The following is a 19,295-nucleotide window of genomic DNA, read 5'->3' on the forward strand; positions in this document are numbered from 1 at the left end:
AATTCTACCTATTGTAAGTTAACAAATAGTCCTCCGTCCACCAACACCTGGGCTCCGGTAACGTACTGGGACATGTCGCTTGCTAGGAAAACTGCAGGCCCAGCTAGGTCATCTGGAACTCCCAATCTTTGTAGAGGCACTCTCTTTTCCATGGCCACACGTTTTTCGTCGTTGGCCAAATCCTCTTCATTGAGTCCGGTTCTGATGGTACCTGGCAGAAGAGCATTACATCTTATTCCGTATTCTCCAAGAGCAACAGCTTCACTTTGCATTAGCGATAAAATACCGGCTTTTGTTGGAGTGTAATGAGTTTGAAACCCTCCACCAACTAGAGCACTGATACTGGACACTCCGATGATTGAACCACCTTTGCCCTGGAGCTTCATTTGCTTCGCAGCAGCTTGAGTGGAGAAAAATGCTCCGTTCAAGTTGATTTCCACCGTCTTCAAGTAAGTTTCAGCAGGCATCTCAGTGAACTCTGCAAAAGGGCAGATCCCAGCGTTTGAGACGAATACATTCAACTCACCAAACTTTTCAACGGTTTTTGCAACAAGATCCTTTCCAGTCTCAGGTTTTGAAATGTCACCTGGAACAGCTAGAAACTTGTCCTCTCCGATTTCTTTTCCCAGCTCCTTGGCTAGTTGAGCTTGCTCTTCGGAAGGGAAGTGGTTGATGACTACGTTAGCACCCTCATCAGCCATCTTGACAGCAATCGAACGACCAATTCCTGTAGCTGCTCCCGTAATCGCCACGGTCTTTCCTTGCAACAGATTGTAACCCATTTTATTATTTCTCTGTATTATTCAAAGGACGTTGATCTGAAGTGAAATCTGTTCAACCATACTTATTATAAATGGGGTTACGGAATATGTTTGGTCCGCTTTTAATTAAAAAATAAAGGTAGTGCTATACACAGATCCCTGACGAGTACCCCGGAAACAGAAAATACGTGAGTGTGAAATATAGGAGACTATGTAAACATATTCAAAGATTGTAAGCCTTCAAGACGTTGTCGTAGTAAATGGCCTGTTTTTGTTCCGGAGTCAATCCGTGCCGATCAAATAACTTTTCAGTAATTTCAATCCACCGAGCCACAGCAACTTCGCCCCCATTGATCGTACAAACTGGATAATCACTACCCCAGATCATCCTTTCTGGGCCCCATAAATTCAAACATGTTTCAAACCATGGGTTAATCAGATCCACAACTTCATCAACTTCAAACTTTCCCGCTTTGATACGGGCAGAAAGAGCTGGTGATAGCTCGGAAAATCCTCCGGAAACTTTCATATACGAGTCTGAGTGCTGTTTTATCTCGGACATAAAATGCTTCCATTTGTCAAACCGATCTTGATCTATATCCATGTTGTAGTAATCCGGCTTAGTCAAGTGGTTCACTATTAAACGACATCTTGTCTGCTTGCACATTTCAATGGCTTCTTCAAACTGCCATAAACCTCCACATCGCAGATCGATCCCTAAATCAAATACAAATCCATTATCGGAAAGCCAGTTTAGAGACTCGATGAAGGGTCTCTTTATCATTGTTCCCGAAGGCTTGTCCTGAACTAAATACCTGAATCCTTTGCAATACTTTTGAAATGCGAATTCTCCCTTGGACACCTTTAATTTCTCCACAAATTGGGTCAAACTCCGTACTCCTTCGTTCAATGGAGCCCATGGGATTAGACCAAACACCTTGAACTCTTTTGCAGATTGAAACTGGTCAACAACATATCCATACTCCTTTACTGCATATCTCCAGTCTGCGCTGTATTTCACATCCACCTCTATAAACACCAAGCCTTCAACCTTATAGGCGGAGTTTTTCACGCTCTCCGCGTACTGAACCACCTGGTGATCTCCACAAAGAGGACTCTCTGGAGTCATCCAGCTGAGGTCAAGAGCATTCTCTTTTGAATACAAATGAACATGAGAGTCTATCACCTTCATGATTTGCAACCACGGACCTTGAACTCTTGATTTAGTAAGAACTAAGCACCGAAACCTATCTCTAACCCACAAAACGTTATCCTTGGCTCTCGGTCAAAAGATATCGCGCGCTAAGTGACTTTTTTCCCCTAAGTCTTACGTACTCCTGAGTAATTTTCAGGTCTGATCTTAGATCATCATCTATCCTTGAAGACTGTCGATTACGCAGTTCTTACACAACTGTATATGGATTCAAGCTCTAATGTGGTCAAAAGGCGGAGATCAAGCACCGATGAAGAAGGAAAGATGGTAGAATCCGGGGACCCTAACGAATCCAGTAACCATTCTAGACTCTCAAAGTCCTGCAATGGTTGTAGGGCCCGGAAAGTAAGGTGTAATGGAGAGAAACCTTCATGTTCTTACTGCTTGAAAACTGGTATCACTTGCGTGTTTTCTCCTTTAAGGAAACCTGGTCTCAAGAGGGGCTACGGTAAGCAGTTTGATCAAAGGCTAGATTCAGTTGAGGAGCAGTTGAAAACTTTTGGCGATGAGATAAAGATGATGAAATTTCACCTTGGTGAAGCTCATTCTTCTAACGGAGAGCTTTTGTTGATAAAGGATAAGGTTAGCATTCTCGAGTCAATGACCAACTCTCTCAACCAACAGATGAATACTCATCTGAACCAACAGCAATTGCGTTCAACGCCAGAACAACCTAACGAATATTATCCACTGCGTCAACAACTGCAAGTATCACAAAAAAATAAGCCGCCGAAGAGTCTTGGACCGGATTGTTACATGCCTCTAAAGGTAGCTGACCAAAATTATAATTCTACTCCACACTCCAGAGTTTCAGATTCACGGAATGTTATCTTGAACAGTTACGATCCTTTGATGCCCAACGTACCTCCAGTCAAGATTGTTCTTGATCTGTACTTCAAAAAAATTCACCCTTCGTTTCCTGTTTTGCACGAAGAGTCCATCACTGCCACTGTTCTCAATAAAAGCAAGACTGTTCCTCCAATTTATTACGCTATCGTCCTTTTATGTCTACGATTTATGAACGTTACGAAAAAAGAGGAAGCATCATACAACACCTACTGTAAGGAGAAGGTCATAATGAGCTCTCTTTCTGTCTCAACAATCCCACAACTGCAGGCGATGCTCCTGTTGGCCTACAGTTCTTTCGGTACTTTAAACAATCCAGAGACTTGGTCGTACATTTCTGTTATCAGCGCTGGTGCTGTTCACTTGAATTTGCTTAAAGAAATTCCAAACTCCCAGCAACTACAATTCTTCGAGAGTAAGGTAAGAAGGCGGTCCACCACAAGTTCTGACCTGAGAGACGAAGGTGCCAGATCGGTAGGATCAAACTCTAACTATGGCCAGCCGACTCCCAGCGACCATGGGGGTGTCAGAAAACCCTTGAAGCCAAAATCGATCTCTACCAAGAGTGCCAAGTTACTTCGTCGCCCTGATAATTGGTTGGAAGAGGAATCTAGAAGACGTCTATTTTGGGGCATCTACATGCTAGACATTTTTTCCGCTGTATCCAATTCTTTCCCTTTGAAAGTGCCCTCAAATGAAATAACTGTTATGCTTCCCGTAAAAGCAGAGTTGTGGAATTGGAATCCGGTTTCCTCTCAGCACTCCAGTCCGTCCGGGATCTACTTGGATAAGAGATCACCCCAATCAGCAGAACCGGTGCATGATTTGTTAAACGATGAATTGTATGACTCTTTTGGATATTATATTGAGCTCCTTCATCTTTTAGGTGAAATTCACACCTTTTTGCGTATTCCAGTGGATATTTATGTTGCTTCAGAAGTACTCAAATTTCAGAACAAATTCCTTCTGCTATATAACAAGCTGATGAAATGGAAGTCATCTATTCCAGAGAGAATCCAAAATTTACTGAATAATTCCACACCTTGGAATGATATGACTCCTATGGATTTCAACCTGGCTGCTTTGTACATTACAACTTCTGTCAGATTAAACTCTGCAGTAGGATACCCTCATGCTGAATCAGACTTCTTAAGCTCCTCCAAAATTGCCAAAGAACGATGTATAAACCATGTTAATGAGTTTCTCAGTCTCACAGCCTTGGTTGAGGGTTCACCGTTGTTTCAAGACAAATCAACAGGTTCCTGCGAGGATGCCTACCGAGTGCTAGGTCCGTGCTATACGTTCACATGCTGGGTCTGCAGTCGTGTGTTGATGGTCAACTGTATCTACAACCAAACTCCCTTTCCCAAAGAGCTGGACTTGTTAGTGGAGAAGCTTCTAAGGTTTGGAAAGTACTGGCATTATGCTACCAAATACGGAATCATCATTAAATTCTTGATGGGTGATCAAGTAAACCTTCAGAAAGACCGAATGGAAAACGCAAGCGTACTAAAGACGGAAGGAAATGATGATTCTGATTCAGAGGACTTGTCGAACAATTACAAGATATTCTCTGATATGCGATACAATGCGTACATTCTAGATTCCATCTTCAGCAAGAAAATTGATTCCCTTAGGAATTCTACTGGTATGGGTGAAACCACTGCTTCTGCCGAAGAGACTGGTGGTAACACTGATAATCAGCAGCAACAGCCGTCCCTATTTGGAAACACATCCAACAATAATATTAACAATAATGATAACAATGAAGAAGCAACTGAATTCAATAACTTTTCAGGAACTGGAAAACTGGGCGTGAACGATAAGGTTGAAAGTCTTGATAACATATTTCAATGGTTCAAGTTTCCTGTGGGCGTTTCTGAAGCTACCTCAAATGTTACTAGGCCACAATACTCTGTTATGCCACAGCAAGTTAATCCCCAGCATGAGTTACTTCATGGTGAACATAAGAGTGTTGCAAACACACCTAAAGATAGATCAAATAGAGCAAGTCCCGCTTTTATTACATCCAACGGTGATACTCTCTTATTCCGGAACTTGAACATGTTAGATCAAGTACCTGAAACAGAGTTCAATTCGGTTTTGGAATCCAACGATCCATCCCAGGATTGGTTACATAATGCTCTGAACTTCTCCTACAGGAACAACTAAAAAAAATTATGTAGCATGAAAAAATATTTTAGTGTATGACGCGTTTTCTACAAAGTCCTTTCAACAGCTTGAATCTCCTTGAAGTAGTGCTCCAAGTTTTCCCAAGCTCCAGCAGGCAAATCCTGGTTCAATGGGGCCCTACCTAGATAGTTTTCACCTATTCCGGCTCCCAAATGAATAGCCTTCTTGATTCCAATGACGCCAAAATTAACCACGATCTCCTCGCCTCTAGATACAGTGTTCTGCAGTTTTACTGCCTCCTCAATCTTGCCGTCCTGCACCAATTGAAAGATTTTAACGTAAATTTTAGGAAAGGCACCAGAAAGAGCATCGATGGTTCCTTTACAGCCGATGGTAAGAGTTGGAACTAGCAATTGTCCAAGGCCAGTAAAAGTGTTGAAGTTATTCTGCTGGACATTCTTATCAGTGGCAATTATTGTGTGATGGGATACGTCACCGTGTGAAATTTTAGTGCCAACAATGTTTGGGTGCCCAGATAGCTTGATTACTGTGGCAGGGTCGGTGAACAAGTTATTGGAAACTCCTGGGTAAACGTACACCAAAATTGGGAGAGAAGCTTTGTCTGCAACGGCAGTAAACCAGTCAATGATACCTTGTTGCTTGATACCAGCACCGTAGTAATTACTTGAAAGGACTACAGCATGGGTGGCTCCTGCAGCTTTGATGGAATCGATCTCATCCAGGGCATCTTGTACACTGTTTTGAACCACACCACCAATGATGGGGAAATCTGGAAGAGCGTCATGAACAGCTTTTATAGTTGCAGCTCTCTCCTCTTTAGTCAAATGGACACCTTCACCGGTGGAACCCATGATAACTAAACCAGCAATACCGTTGTCTTTCAAAAACTTCGCATGCTTGACATTAGCGTCGAAATCGATGGTATAACCGTCGTTCTTAAAGAATGTTGGTACTGGAGTGTAAATTCCTGGAGCAGGAGGTACTGGAGACATTGGTTGGAGTAACCGGGAAGCTGGTAGAACTGTTCATTATTTATACTGGTGGGTTACAGAGGGAATCCCCAGATTTCGGTGCGACATTACCCCGGATGATGCGACAACCTACTGAGATTATGTAATAACAAACAAAACTTTTTCATTTAATCTAAAGATGGGGGATATTTCGTTACGTAAGGTCGTTAGTAGAGAACAACTTCGGCTACTTGGGCTCCATATGAATAATCTTGGGGGTAACCTAGAACATCTGTGAACTCAAATAAGACATACCTAGAGGCTGTCAGTTCGGAAAACGTAAAATTCGTACAATTGTGAGGCAAGATTTGGACTTTCTTGATGTGAGATTCGTCAAAAGGGCTGGATGCTGTGACATTCCCAGATTCGTAGATCAAATCGTAGTTTTCAACGTTGTTGATGACTCTGTAGTTCGTTGAATTAAAATCTCTCAAAACCGAGACTGAAAAGCTCTCTGCAGGATATGTTCCCCATACAACCAAGCCTCCTTCAATGTCAAGCTCATCTCCAAGATCAAATATCAGATGAGTCGGTTCTTCACGAGATTCAATTTTCCAGATAGTGGAGTTATCTCCGTCAGCAACTGCCTGGATAGGGTCTCCTACCACGCCAGGTTGCAATGCAGTGACATTCTTTACCGTGCATTCAATGAATGATCCTGGAATATTCTGCTCTGTTTGGTATAATGGGATGGAAAGGCTCTTTCCTGGTTGGATCTTGTGTTCCTTACCTCCCATTTCATTTCTAGAATCCACATAAACATTGATGGTGGTAGCATTTCCCCGATGTGCAATTGTAGCATACGTATCGTTCACAGTGATGTCCAACGTCTGGTTCATATAGACAAATCCATTTATAGAGAATCCGCCCGGTAAACACGGTAGTTGAAGGGGATCGAAGGCCAGCCTTCTCTTGATAGATTTGTCTGTATCGTTGTAAATATAGCTAAATCTTAATCCGGTCAAACCATAAATAGAACTTTGCAAGAAAGCTCCATGACCGGTTAAAAATGGGAAGGCAGGGTGAGTTCCTCCATTGGTATCATACTGATCCGTTGACTGTTCACTCATCTGTCCAAATGGAAACCTGAAATAAGGTTCTACAGATTTCAAGAGATAGGTTTGAGAAGAGCATCCTTCTTTGTTAAACTTCGCATTGACCGCAGAGTAAACAGAGAAAGTCATAGCCGGGCCTTCATCTGTTTGTTTATCAGAGTAATATCTAACGTCGCTGATAGCCCTATCCTCATCGTAATCGAAATATTCCTGTAAGGCACCATCCTCATCATCTAAAGGATAAGAAATAAGAACCACATCAGCTTGTTTGACTTCGATAGAGTTGTTCATCCCTGTATATTCCAACGTAACATCTCCTGCATGGTTGACAGGTAAATACATTTTGGTCATGATATCTTCCCATTTGTCGTAACTCCTTTCATTTCCGACTTTAAGATGCTTTCCAAGGATGAGAGCCCATTTCATGAGCTGAGAAATACCGACGTTGGTAAATGCTGCGTTATTTTTGAACTCAGCATACTCATCTGGGTCTGTCAGATTTCTGGTCGTATATTTATCTAAAGTTGAATTGTAGTCAACGTAATCCACGAAAAAAGAGGCAACATCTTCAATTATTGGGTATCCAAATTCCTTCATATAATCATCATCAATTGCACCTCCCAAATATAATTTCCAGAACATGAAGGCAATGTCTATATTGATATGATACTCGTAATCATAACACGGACCAGTTGAGGTACAATTTCCAAATCTACCACTAGTCCAGGGGTAGACTGCCCCATTCATGTCACGAGTTTGGGCATTCTTCTTAGCTTGATCATGGGTATGGTCTCTAAATTTGGATAAAGAAACGGCATGTCGGGGACTAAAGGCTTGGACACTCGGTAGCATCCAAAAGTCAGTGTCCCAAAACACCATTCCTCCGTATGAATCCGAAGACAGCCCGGAAACCCCTAAAGCAGAAGTGCCTCCATTGGCTTCTGATCTTGTATTGGCCATCAAGTGGTAAATGCTTGAATCGGAAGCCAATGTCAAAAAATCATTGTCGTGAAAGACAATAGACTTTCCATTTAACAATTCGTTCCATGCCTCTTTATGAGATTTCAAGATCCACGAACGCCCTTTTATTTCAGCAAACTTAGCAGTTTCTCTAGCAAATTGGTAAGAGGTCAAGTTAGTTTCAATGCTATCTAGATAGTCGTCAGAGACAACGCCGACGTATTTTTGAAACGATGCAGCTTGGTTCTTCGATAGATTTACCCGAAGTGTTTGAGATACCGTTTGATTTTGCTTTAAAAGGGACGAGGTCGAATTAGAGCTCATCAATGAAGAGTAAATCGTAGCATTCGTCGGAACATTTGACGGTTGAACCTTCATGAAAATACTCTGTTCATTTACTCCTGAGTCCAAATAAGAACACCTGGTGCTGGTTGCGAAATCAAGAATATCAGTGACGGAAACAGTTATATTCTTCTGCGATGATAGCTCCAGAGACACGAATCCCAAACTTACAATGTCTCTATGGGCTAGGACAGAGATTGAAACATTGACCAGTCCCAACCATGTGTAATTAGTAGTGACAATTCCATCTAACAACGATAACTGTTGAGAATAGTCACTGATGTGGGTTATATCGACATCATCTGCTTTGAGAGTTTGGTTGGTTCCATTCACATTAACGGTTAACTCTAGGCTAGTCCATTGAGGAATAGAGGCAATAATACTCTCATAACCGTCTTTTTCCAACTCTTCGAAGTTGGTCTCAGGTACGGTCGGTTGAGAGTTGAAAAATCCAGCAATAAAGGCCCCTGAGTACCTCTTGTTGAATAAGGGCCAGCCGTTTTTCAGATTCTCGGAAGTCTTATTATCGCTAGTGTCGTAGGTAAATCCTGACCCAACTCGGGGGATTCGGGAACCAATATAACCGTTGGCAACATAAGGTTGCAGCTGGTAATTGTTATAGCGAGGGAATCTTGTAGTTCTCAGGACCTTTAGCTCTTTGTCGTAATATGTCTCAGTGTCTTCATCGACAAAATAAGTGGCTCCTGAACTGAGACCTTCAGAGATATTAGCTCTGGTGAAGTTGTGACTCAGAAGATTCCTAATCTGCAAGGAATCACTTGAAGTGCCAACAGGAAAGGTTGTAACCAAGTGAAAGAAAACCACACAAGAAAGGGCAACCAACAACACTCTATTCAGCATTTCTCTAGTCTGAGAGGTGGGAGGAGGTTTCTTTGGTATTCTGCTATTATATATGGATCCATACGGCATTGCCCTAATCTAGTGAAGTAAAAGCCAAATGTTCCGCATCGGTCCACGGAGAAATTTGATTGCTCTATCTGGCACCTGAAAGTTTGCGAGTTCCTAAATTAGAAATTTAGGTGCATTAAACATGGGGAATGTATGACTTTTTTTTTCCGTCTTTGGGATCTTGCTCGCCAGATCGAGAGGTTTTGGAGTAAGTGCTCCACCATAGAAAAATAGTCCGTATGACTGTCTTCAGAGGTTGCATCGATATCCATTCCGGCAAAGTCAAACAGATTGTAGGCGGCAAGCTGGTGAAGGATGACACTGAATCTGATGAAGTAGAAACAAATTTTGTCAGTGAACAGCCCTCGTCCTATTATGCACAGTTATATAAGCAGAACCAGGTTCATGGAACACATGTCATCAAATTGGGCTCTTTAAAGGCTAATGACGACGCTGCAAGAGAAGCTCTGGGTGCGTGGAGAGGGGGTTTGCAGATTGGCGGTGGAATAACGGATTCCAATGCTCAAGAATGGATAGATCAAGGTGCATCGCATGTCATAGTCACTTCATGGTTATTCCCTGAGGGTCAGTTTTCTATAGAAAGACTTCAACACCTGTCCAGCCTTATTGGAAAAGAGAAACTGGTAGTGGACTTGAGTTGTCGTAGACAAGAGATAGATGGAAGTCCCCAATGGGTGGTTGCTATGAACAAATGGCAAACATTGACCTCATCCGTGCTAGATAGAGAGTTTTTCCAACTGCTGTCCCAGTATTGCGATGAGTTCTTAGTGCATGCTGCAGATGTGGAGGGACTTTGTCAAGGAATTGACCAAGAGCTGGTACGGAAATTAAGTGAATGGAGTGATCTTCCAGTTACATATGCTGGTGGGGCTAGAAGTATACAAGATCTAGAAACTGTCAAACATTTAAGCAACGGAAAGGTCGATCTCACGTTTGGAAGTGCACTGAATATTTTTGGCGGAAACCTAGTAAAGTTTGAAGACTGTGTTAAGTGGAATAAAACTCAGTAGATTGCTACCTTAGTTTATAGTTAATAGTAGAGGGTCTGGTCAGCCCTAGGCTTCCAAAAATCCGTATACCTGCGTTTCTTCCGCTTGCGAATATCTTTCTCAATGCTGGTCTTAGTATGTACAAAAGCTCTGCCCACAAGAAGCCTTGGATAAATGGTTTGATAACATGGTCAATTGCAATTGTATAAGCGACAACTTTGGCGGTTACCTGGGGCTTAGCGGAGGAAATGCGAACTGAATTTGCATTAAGAGTCCTCCAAAATGATTGCTCGTAACGGAGATCGGGGATGACTAATGTGTTCATGATGGTCGATGAGCCAAGAGGGGGGTTGGACTGGGTCAACCTTGGATAAGCTAAAAAAGGGAGCCCCGCGAAGGGTCTCCCTGAAGCAAACCCTTGCACGGAAGGAAGAGGTTTTCGCTTTGGGCGCGGTAGTTCAATTCAACGTAAAAATTCAACATCCTCCCAACTAAAACACTCATGAGCAAGGAACCCAAGGTTAATATCATCAACGCCCAAGATGATGAAGTTGAGTTGATGCTTAGCGATGTTAATCTATCGTTGGCCAACTCTCTTCGTAGAACGATGTTGGCCGAAGTTCCCACATTAGCTATTGACCTCGTGGAAATTAAGATGAATACCTCGGTGTTGGCAGATGAGTTCATATCTCACAGACTAGGATTGATTCCTTTGGTGAGCGAAGATGTGGAAGAAATGAAATATAGCAGAGATTGCACATGTGAAGATTACTGTGACGAGTGCTCTGTGGTGTTGGAACTAAGTGCCAGGCATGAAGGAGAGGAAGGTACCACCGATGTCTATTCTTCTTCTCTGATCAAAGTGTCCGGTCCAGGAAACTTGAACGTTGGTGAACCAGTCCGTAGGGATGATTATGATCAGGGAATCTTGCTGTGCAAGCTGCGGAACCACCAGGAGTTGAACATTAGATGTATAGCCAAAAAGGGTATTGCCAAAGAACATGCTAAATGGTCACCATGCTCTGCTATAGCATTCGAATACGATCCACACAACAAACTGAAACATACAGACTTTTGGTTTGAGGTGGATGCCAAAAAAGAATGGCCAGATTCCAAGTATGCCACCTGGGAGGAACCACCCAAACCTGGTGAAGTTTTTGATTACAAAGCCAAGCCAAATAGATTCTACATGACAGTGGAAACCACAGGTTCTTTGAAAGCTAACCAGGTGTTCAGCAGGGGGATCAAGACGTTGCAGGAGAAGTTGGCTAACGTCCTGTTTGAGCTGGAAAACTCTAGGCCTGCCAATACAACAGCCTATGGAGGAGCGACCGCTTATGGGGGACAGACGGTATATGGAAGAGAAACCAGTTACGGTGGCAACACCAATTATGGAGATTACAATGCACCATACTGATATGTACTATAGAACCTTTCAAGAAAATACACAAATTTTAGATATATTATGTAATCGATCTAGCATGGACACCAACCATCGTTTCCCCTCGACGTCGCTGGCCAAATATCAAATCTTTCCATCTTACGCTCCATAGCACGCCATGTCTGATAAATTCATTGGTAAAACCATATCGTTGGTGTCCCAGAAGGACTATAGATACGTTGGTGTGCTGAAGCATATCGATGGAGAAGTTGGAACAATTACTTTGAGAAATGTCCGATTCTTTGGTTCAGAAGGTAGAATTCAGGATCCAGCCCACTATATACCTCCTAATCAGGGAGCTATTGACCAATTGATTCTGAAAGGACAAGACGTCAAGGACTTGCAAGTTTTAGACGTTTCAGTTGAAGAGGTTGTTCCTGAGCCCGGTCCATTTTATCCAGGATACAACTACTATGGTCAAGTTCCCCAAATGGTTTCACCTCAACAGGTTCCGCCACAACAGGCTCCACCGCAGCAGATTCCACCACAACAGCAGCAGTATCAACAGCAGCAACAACAACCACAGCGCATACAGCCTCAACAACAGCAAGTACGCCAACAACCACACCCTTCACAAGTTCAGCCCCAACACATCCCTAAGGCTCAACAACAGCCTCAGCAGACCGAGCCACCTCAATCCGAGACCAAACAGCAAAGTCAAGAAAGACCTTCAAAGGAGCTCGAATCACGACCACCCAAACAGAACGCATCTAGTCAACAGCAAAACGGTGCTCCGGCACGCAAGGAGCGTCCTAGACCCATTGGTGAGATTGGTGACGTTGACCCGAATCAGGAATTTGATTTTGAATCTAACAATGCCCGATTTACCGAGGAAGCAGCCAAGGAGACCCAAAAGGCTGCTCAAGATGAAACGGCCCAACCTTCCTACAACAAACAATCCTCATTCTTTGATACTTTGTCCAGTCATGTGGAAACTCGACCAGCCAACAATAGAGGCAGAGGCCGTGGAAGAGGAAGAGGCAGGGGCAGGAGCAACAGAGGAAGAAGTAACAACGGAGAAACTCCTCAGTGGAATTAGCAAAAGCTTGAAGATTAGTACTAGATTGTGAATTAGTTACCTTACATAAGCAATATTTAATCTCACCAACGCAAGTTTCCTTCTTTGTCACACAGAACTTGGATAGGCCCCAATGACGTCTATAAAGCCCTTTCAAGCTACAGACCTGTTTGACATCAATCCAGTAAACCTGGATGTGCTGACTGAGAATTATCAGCCTTTTTTCTACCTCCAGTATTTGGTAGACTGGCCACCTTTATTCTTCAAATCTGTCTCTGGCAGTGTCATTGACAGTTCCAATGGTTCAATATTAAGGAACGACGTCATGTCTGGTTATATGATGGGTAAGACAGAAGGAAAGGCAAAAGAGTGGCACACGCATATCACTGCTGTGACAGTGAATCCAACCTATAGAAGACTGGGACTGGCCTCCTTTTTATGCGAGCATTTGGACCAAGCTACCGATCAAGAGCCTTACAATACCTACTTTGTCGACCTTTTCGTCCGAGTAACCAACAAATTGGCCATATCAATGTATCATAAGCTAGGCTATTCGGTGTACAGGAGAGTGGTAGGCTATTACGGTGACGGTAGTAACGAGAATAGGAACAAACTCGATGACAATCATGATGCATTTGATATGAGAAAAAGTCAGACGAGAGATGTCAAGAAAGAAACCGTACGAGAAAACGGTGAAAAAGTTAATGTTTTACCCTATGAAGTGGTTTTTTAAATCCTTTTGGTGTAAATTCTGTAAATGTTGATCAAACTCAAAAAGACCAGCTCTATTTGATCTTTGAACAGAAATAGTAATCCCTGCCCTAAGGCTCCTTTGAATATTTGGGAGAGAAGACCCCTCCATAGCCCCTTAAATTTGTCAGTTTTCCAAAGGTGACATAACACTTGCTGAAAGGAATTGAACTGTTTGGCTCGAGGATCGTCCTGCGATTTCTGTAGTACAGTCTTGGAAACAATTAGGGGTTGGGTAACCAGAGTCGCTATCATTTTGGAGATCATGCCCAATACTAACGACTGGAATGCCGATAAGTACTTTATATCCCCATAAATTAGTTTCTTCAACCTCTCATATGAGCCATAGGTGATCGATGGGTTTAAAGTGAGGATGAGTGACACCTTGAGTCCTTTCCAAAGAGCACTAACACCTCTTTTCCTTACTATTTTACTACCGGTGGCTATCAACTCGTTGTTTCCCAGTAGTTTTTTGAATAATGATGTACTTTCCTCTTGTTTATTATTGCGCATGATCTTGTAGTATTGGTATAATAATGGAGAATCTTTTCTCAGATCGATGTTGCTCTCTTCGATGGCAATCAATTGGCTGTGGGCAACATTCTTTTGAAATTGAGAGGTTTGCAACTCTGTAGTAATTACATTGAAAGGAGTAACAAAAAATTGAGATAAAGCTGCGGCCAGTATACTTATACTGAGTTCATCAAATATTCTTCCTTTGGAACTGTTTTTTTGGGAGTTAGAGTATAGCTTCTTCAGTGCTTCGTAGAAGTAAAAATAACTAAAACTCTGGACAGCTGCTGAGGTTACAGAAGCTTGCAGTCCATGGTACCAACCTTTGAAGCCTTCCTGCTTCAAAATTTTTAATAGGGCATCTACTGTGTTTCTGTAGTAGATGGGGTTTATTCTTGCCTTATCTTGTAACTCCAACTCCAATTTCTGAGATAATTGATCGTTTTCTTCACCAATTAGCTCTTCGGCTATGCTTGAGGCCTCATTCTCAAATCCGGTAGCACCTGGGGACAAAAGAATATTCTCAATAGTACCTCCTTCAAGCTTCAGCGCCTCATTATGGTCCTTTCTGGTCTTGACCTTTTCTTGAGTTTGTATCAAAGCTTTGGTCAGGTCCAATGGATACAGCACAACCGTAGAAACTATTGCTGAAAGGGTTCCAAACGTGGCTTTTTCAGTCAACGATAGTTGATAGTCTGCTCCTGACATTAACTCCCAATTGTTACAGTTCAAAGAAGCATCAACTGCCTGTCCTTGAGGAGGCTATTGCCCGAAAAAGAATAATGTGGGGGAAAAATATCTCGCGCCAAAACGGGGGTGCTAACCGGAGGAAGGTCGAGGAGGGGTGACAGACCATCTCTTGGTACGTCTATCCGTGGCTCCAGAGGTGAAAAGAAGCTCGTCGCCATCATTGGAAGTGAATGCAGCTGCGCTCTTGATTCGTCCTTCATGAGATTTCAGCTCTTCAATGATCGTCCCAGACGACAAATTCAATCCTCTGATGACTCCGTCGTCTGAGAAGATCCATACTCCATTCTTGGAATCTCTGGTAGCAATTTGCTGTACAGAGTATTTATCTTGGGGTGCCGATGTGTTCACACTGGAAAGTATCACATTTCTTATCACATGAGTTTTGTTTGTGAATTGTTGCTCGTGTACCTGATTGATAGATAAAGAGCGTAGTTGCAATAGAAGATCTTCTTCGGTGTTCTCTTTCCCTTCCTCTTTTATCCAATAATCTATTAACTCGTTAAGGTCTGGCAGAACCAATGTGATCAGTCTCATGTAGGGAATATGGTTCGTCGCAGCTGATATCAAAAGCTTTTCCTCGGTGATGTGATGAGCAAGAGCCCCAATCTGGAATCCATGGCTAGAAAACTCACTGTCATCTGTAGAAAGCCGGCACAACTCAACTAGCTTCTTTTCATCATTGACGATAAACACGGATATGAGTGATGTGTCGACCCTATTGGCTATCACCAAGAAGTGGTTTTGAAATGTGAAGAAATCTATACATGTAGGTCTTGTAAGCATTTTGAACTGAGATTTGCTGAACTGGATATTCTTAATGTCTGTAAAATCTATTGTGGTCAAGGTTACATTATTGTCCATTCCAACGGAGACCAAGTATCCATGACTGTCATCAATGGGGAGATATTTCATGTCGGAGAGAAGTCTACCATGCAACTGAAACGACTGTATTTCTTTTGTTGCTACGTTTAAAATGGATAGTTGTCCATCCATACCCCCACAGAGTAGCAGAGGAGAACTGTCAATGATTAATACCACTTTGGAGATGGACTTGAGAACTTTTTGAAAACCAGCTAGCTTAACACCATTGAGATCAAAAACCTGCAGTTCATTCGATGAGGTGGAGATCACAATACACGAAGAGGGTTGATCTGAAAGCTTCAAGTTCCCAACAGTAGTTGAAACTACTAAATCAGAGCCCAACGGAACCAATTCTTCACCTATCACTGGATTTGGCAATTTCCATACAGGCAAAGCTACACTATTATTGAGCGCCTGAGGATCGTCCTCGTTTGCCTTTTTCAACTCTAAGAACTTGTATCTGTCTTCCACGATGTCGTAGAGACGCTCCTCCAACAAATCCCTATTGTCAGAGAAAGTTCGATTGAGTTCAAGTTTGAACGCAGCCAAGCTCTCCTTAAGCCCTCTTTCAGAAAGATACTGTGCGATCAACGACTCGACAATTTCATTGATAGACATACTTTTCACAATCAGACCTAAATGGGATCTCTTGTGCTGTATCTCATGGATAGATAGGTCATGATTAAGTAATCTAACATACAGATCTCAGGCACGTGATACTGTAGTAGCTGCTACGCTGCTACATCTCTACATCCTTACAAATAAATTCATTGAATTACTTTACCACGTGATGCGCATTAGGGCAATGTCACTGCTCTCCCTAAAGAGTTAACACCACCTATCGGTTCGCGACATGGATCCTCTCACTGCCCAAAAATTTCAAATTTCTCTGTTCAAAGTTCTATTATCACACAACAGCAAAAATGGGTAAAGGTAAGCCAAGAGGATTGAACGCCGCCAGAAAGTTGAGAGTGCACCGCAGAAACAACAGATGGGCCGACCTGCAATACAAGTCCAAGTTGTTGGGAACTGCCTTCAAGTCTTCTCCATTCGGTGGTTCTTCTCACGCTAAGGGAATCGTGTTGGAAAAGATTGGTATTGCTTCCAAGCAACCTAACTCCGCTATTAGAAAGTGTGTCAGAGTTCAGTTGATCAAGAACGGTAAGAAGGTTACCGCTTTCGTTCCAAATGATGGTTGTCTGAACTTCGTCGATGAGAACGACGAAGTTTTGTTGGCCGGTTTCGGTAAGAGAGGTAAGGCTAAGGGTGATATTCCAGGTGTCAGATTCAAGGTCGTCAAGGTCTCTGGTGTTTCTTTGCTGTCCTTGTGGAAGGAGAAGAGAGAGAAGCCAAGATCATAATGGTTTTGTAGATTATCAGTATTTACAATACAAATATTAGTACTATACTTATTGCGGAAGCCCTCTTCCTTCAATGGAGATTCCTCCTTTCTTGGCCGACGACTTGCGTTTGGTCCCCATAGTGTTGAGCCTTGAGTTTAATCTCTTGTATTGGTCCTCTCCGCTCAGGGATGATCCCACTCCGGAAGGCAGAGTCCTTCTGGCTGAACTCATCAGCAGCTCGGTATTGACTTGAGGAGCGATGGTGTAAGCAGCTGTTCTTGCTTGGGGGATGGCCGCACGCTTTCTTCTTTCAGCTGCCTCTTCGTAAAGGGTTTTGGCCTCCTGGGGTCTGACACTGACCCTTCCAGGCAAGGATTCCGCAAACTGGGCAGGATCAAATTGCTGGGTCCTAACACGCATGTCTTTGTAATTATCCGATGCTCCCATTATGGGTCTGGTCCAATCACTGATCAATTTCTCGGCAGTTCTCTTAAGGTTGGGTTCCACTCTCTTGGATTTCTGGTAGAATACCATCACTTTGCCTAAACCACTTTCTCTCAAATGAGATGTCTTGATGGGAAGTGACTTGATAGCGTCAAATAGCACTTTCTGTATTTGGTAAGCTGGCAAGGATGCATCTGGTAATGGTTCCAGCCATAGTCTTACTGAGGCCAATAAGTTGTTGTCCAGTATAGAATCGGCCAAGTTGGCTCTCAAAAGTATGTCCTTTACCTTGGGAAGTAGTTTCAATTTGAAAATGGCAGGTTTTCCCTGTTCAATGTTGTTTGCATCACGGATGGCGGATTCTTCCATTTGTAATTTAAGTTGTTGTATAAGCTCATCCTGCATCTGCTCTAGATCCACGTCATCGTTCTTCTTTCTCTTGTTTGGCTTCCTTTTGATTGCAGCATCCAGTTTCTCTTCGAACAATCTTGTTCTTCTGGCGGCTTCGTCTTCCACGACATCAGGCTCGTATTGAGTTTCTCTGGCGGTTTGTTGCTTTGGTCTTCTTCTGGTGGGCTCTTTCTTCTTGTGAGTCGAGGAAGGTTGGGCAGCTTTATGTTTTGACAAAGATGCAGCGGTCTGTTCATCGAGATATCTCAATCCCTCTGCGACCTTCTCTTCGTCCACATCGGAAATATCTGACAAATCTGAGTCTGAGTCGTCGTCAGAAGCAGGCTCATTGGGTTCGTTCTCAGGAGCTTCTTGCTCAGCCAGCGCAGCGTCTGCTTCGGGCTGTGTTTCTTGATCGGTCTTTTCAGGCAGCACCTGATCAAGGAGCTTTTTATTCTCTGATTCCTCGTCTGACATTACTATTCAAGGGCAAGACAGTGTTCTGTTTGGCTCTGAAATGTTAAACAGGATAGGAGAACTTTCGCGAGTCTGCTAGAGCTCCTCCCAGCTGAGTACGATTTTCTCCTTCTACTAGGCCTGTGCCTTCTCGTCCCTGTAGTCGAGAATCAACAGCAAATTTTCGAAAGCTCAACCAAAACTTTCACTCAGTCATTTTGCTACAACTTATACACACAGAAAAATGAACTTTCCAAACCAACAACCATCCGAAGAGGAGAAGAAAATTCACCAACAATACAGTGAAAGAACAATCCAAACCGCTGTTCTCATCGGTGCTGCTTTGTGGTTAATCCCTACCGCTATCCACTTCATCAAGAGAGCCACCAAATAAACCTGACTAACCATTAGCTGCCCTGTTTATTACCTATGTACATAAATTTACACCCAGTTTGAATAATAATAAGCAGAGCTACGTTCCTGTCTGATTTTGGTTACGAATGGATGGTTTATCACCCGTTCGAACTGATTTGCCTTCATCATTTCAAGTATACTTGGAGGAAACTGTTGTAGATATAATCGATGGAAGAATTGGCCATTCAAGTCAAACTTTCCCACAATGACGTTTTTTCTTTGATCGTAGAGATATGACGCTCCGTCTTGCAGTATCATAAGAAACGGACTCTTACGCTTGTAGTTTTCGGGGTTCAACTTGAACTCATTAAAATTGACTTCTGGGAGCCGTTTCACCTTGAAAGTTTTGAGCTTGAACTCTTTGTAATGGCTTTTCGCATTAAATGAATCCTCAGGCGTTCTGTTGCCATCTGTAGCTTCGACGGGTTGGTTAGAACCCCATGGAAAGACGGCCTCATTCCCTAACCCTTGACTGTGTTCTTGATTCTCCAACAGAAAGGAAGTTTCGCCGGCAAATGGATCATCTGCCTGATACTCAACGGCTCGGTCCTCAATTCCCAATTCTTCCAGAGGGATTTCTTCAGGACCTCTCGTCTCATCAATGGGTTCAGCGTCTGACATTTACCAGTTACCTAGGCACCATTCTCCACTTACC

General features: G+C 42.9%; 15 protein-coding genes across 15 annotated transcripts; 7 read left to right on the forward strand and 8 right to left on the reverse strand.

Moving 5' to 3' along the window:
* Nucleotides 1-8: 8 nt before the first annotated feature.
* On the reverse strand, nucleotides 9-782 carry PAS_chr4_0338 (Peroxisomal 2,4-dienoyl-CoA reductase, auxiliary enzyme of fatty acid beta-oxidation; the record flags this gene model as incomplete). Its single annotated transcript, XM_002493715.1, has 1 exon — nucleotides 9-782. The coding sequence occupies one exon, from the start codon at nucleotides 780-782 to the stop codon at nucleotides 9-11; it is 774 nt and encodes a 257-aa protein (XP_002493760.1).
* A 202-nt stretch (nucleotides 783-984) lies between these two features.
* PAS_chr4_0339 (Hypothetical protein) lies at nucleotides 985-1,953 on the reverse strand (the record flags this gene model as incomplete). The annotated part of the gene is made up of 1 exon (XM_002493716.1): nucleotides 985-1,953. The coding sequence occupies one exon, from the start codon at nucleotides 1,951-1,953 to the stop codon at nucleotides 985-987; it is 969 nt and encodes a 322-aa protein (XP_002493761.1).
* Nucleotides 1,954-2,178: 225 nt separating this feature from the next.
* On the forward strand, nucleotides 2,179-4,992 carry PAS_chr4_0340 (Hypothetical protein; the record flags this gene model as incomplete). Its single annotated transcript, XM_002493717.1, has 1 exon — nucleotides 2,179-4,992. One exon carries the CDS (start codon nucleotides 2,179-2,181, stop codon nucleotides 4,990-4,992), a length of 2,814 nt encoding a protein of 937 aa, XP_002493762.1.
* A 47-nt stretch (nucleotides 4,993-5,039) lies between these two features.
* Nucleotides 5,040-5,966, reverse strand: PAS_chr4_0341 (Hypothetical protein; the record flags this gene model as incomplete). The annotated part of the gene is made up of 1 exon (XM_002493718.1): nucleotides 5,040-5,966. The coding sequence occupies one exon, from the start codon at nucleotides 5,964-5,966 to the stop codon at nucleotides 5,040-5,042; it is 927 nt and encodes a 308-aa protein (XP_002493763.1).
* Nucleotides 5,967-6,151: 185 nt separating this feature from the next.
* On the reverse strand, nucleotides 6,152-9,202 carry PAS_chr4_0342 (Acid trehalase required for utilization of extracellular trehalose; the record flags this gene model as incomplete). Its single annotated transcript, XM_002493719.1, has 1 exon — nucleotides 6,152-9,202. The coding sequence occupies one exon, from the start codon at nucleotides 9,200-9,202 to the stop codon at nucleotides 6,152-6,154; it is 3,051 nt and encodes a 1,016-aa protein (XP_002493764.1).
* A 287-nt stretch (nucleotides 9,203-9,489) lies between these two features.
* On the forward strand, nucleotides 9,490-10,281 carry PAS_chr4_0343 (Phosphoribosyl-5-amino-1-phosphoribosyl-4-imidazolecarboxiamide isomerase; the record flags this gene model as incomplete). The annotated part of the gene is made up of 1 exon (XM_002493720.1): nucleotides 9,490-10,281. One exon carries the CDS (start codon nucleotides 9,490-9,492, stop codon nucleotides 10,279-10,281), a length of 792 nt encoding a protein of 263 aa, XP_002493765.1.
* Nucleotides 10,282-10,762: 481 nt separating this feature from the next.
* Nucleotides 10,763-11,677, forward strand: PAS_chr4_0344 (RNA polymerase II third largest subunit B44, part of central core; the record flags this gene model as incomplete). Its single annotated transcript, XM_002493721.1, has 1 exon — nucleotides 10,763-11,677. One exon carries the CDS (start codon nucleotides 10,763-10,765, stop codon nucleotides 11,675-11,677), a length of 915 nt encoding a protein of 304 aa, XP_002493766.1.
* A 142-nt stretch (nucleotides 11,678-11,819) lies between these two features.
* Nucleotides 11,820-12,740, forward strand: PAS_chr4_0345 (Protein containing an Lsm domain, may bind RNA and have a role in RNA processing; the record flags this gene model as incomplete). Its single annotated transcript, XM_002493722.1, has 1 exon — nucleotides 11,820-12,740. One exon carries the CDS (start codon nucleotides 11,820-11,822, stop codon nucleotides 12,738-12,740), a length of 921 nt encoding a protein of 306 aa, XP_002493767.1.
* Nucleotides 12,741-12,852: 112 nt separating this feature from the next.
* Nucleotides 12,853-13,452, forward strand: PAS_chr4_0346 (Catalytic subunit of the NatB N-terminal acetyltransferase; the record flags this gene model as incomplete). Its single annotated transcript, XM_002493723.1, has 1 exon — nucleotides 12,853-13,452. The coding sequence occupies one exon, from the start codon at nucleotides 12,853-12,855 to the stop codon at nucleotides 13,450-13,452; it is 600 nt and encodes a 199-aa protein (XP_002493768.1).
* On the reverse strand, nucleotides 13,449-14,690 carry PAS_chr4_0347 (Peroxisomal adenine nucleotide transporter; the record flags this gene model as incomplete). Its single annotated transcript, XM_002493724.1, has 1 exon — nucleotides 13,449-14,690. One exon carries the CDS (start codon nucleotides 14,688-14,690, stop codon nucleotides 13,449-13,451), a length of 1,242 nt encoding a protein of 413 aa, XP_002493769.1.
* A 111-nt stretch (nucleotides 14,691-14,801) lies between these two features.
* Nucleotides 14,802-16,211, reverse strand: PAS_chr4_0948 (uncharacterized protein; the record flags this gene model as incomplete). The annotated part of the gene is made up of 1 exon (XM_002493725.1): nucleotides 14,802-16,211. One exon carries the CDS (start codon nucleotides 16,209-16,211, stop codon nucleotides 14,802-14,804), a length of 1,410 nt encoding a protein of 469 aa, XP_002493770.1.
* A 305-nt stretch (nucleotides 16,212-16,516) lies between these two features.
* On the forward strand, nucleotides 16,517-16,954 carry PAS_chr4_0348 (40S ribosomal protein S23; the record flags this gene model as incomplete). Its single annotated transcript, XM_002493726.1, has 1 exon — nucleotides 16,517-16,954. One exon carries the CDS (start codon nucleotides 16,517-16,519, stop codon nucleotides 16,952-16,954), a length of 438 nt encoding a protein of 145 aa, XP_002493771.1.
* A 48-nt stretch (nucleotides 16,955-17,002) lies between these two features.
* PAS_chr4_0349 (Protein that interacts with Spt6p and copurifies with Spt5p and RNA polymerase II) lies at nucleotides 17,003-18,247 on the reverse strand (the record flags this gene model as incomplete). The annotated part of the gene is made up of 1 exon (XM_002493727.1): nucleotides 17,003-18,247. One exon carries the CDS (start codon nucleotides 18,245-18,247, stop codon nucleotides 17,003-17,005), a length of 1,245 nt encoding a protein of 414 aa, XP_002493772.1.
* Nucleotides 18,248-18,470: 223 nt separating this feature from the next.
* On the forward strand, nucleotides 18,471-18,620 carry PAS_chr4_0350 (Hypothetical protein; the record flags this gene model as incomplete). The annotated part of the gene is made up of 1 exon (XM_002493728.1): nucleotides 18,471-18,620. One exon carries the CDS (start codon nucleotides 18,471-18,473, stop codon nucleotides 18,618-18,620), a length of 150 nt encoding a protein of 49 aa, XP_002493773.1.
* Nucleotides 18,621-18,667: 47 nt separating this feature from the next.
* PAS_chr4_0351 (Hypothetical protein) lies at nucleotides 18,668-19,261 on the reverse strand (the record flags this gene model as incomplete). Its single annotated transcript, XM_002493729.1, has 1 exon — nucleotides 18,668-19,261. The coding sequence occupies one exon, from the start codon at nucleotides 19,259-19,261 to the stop codon at nucleotides 18,668-18,670; it is 594 nt and encodes a 197-aa protein (XP_002493774.1).
* Between the last annotated feature and the right edge of the window lie 34 nt (nucleotides 19,262-19,295).

Source organism: Komagataella phaffii, chromosome 4 (assembly GCF_000027005.1).
Source record: "Komagataella phaffii GS115 chromosome 4, complete sequence".
Lineage (NCBI taxonomy): Eukaryota > Fungi > Ascomycota > Pichiomycetes > Pichiales > Pichiaceae > Komagataella > Komagataella phaffii.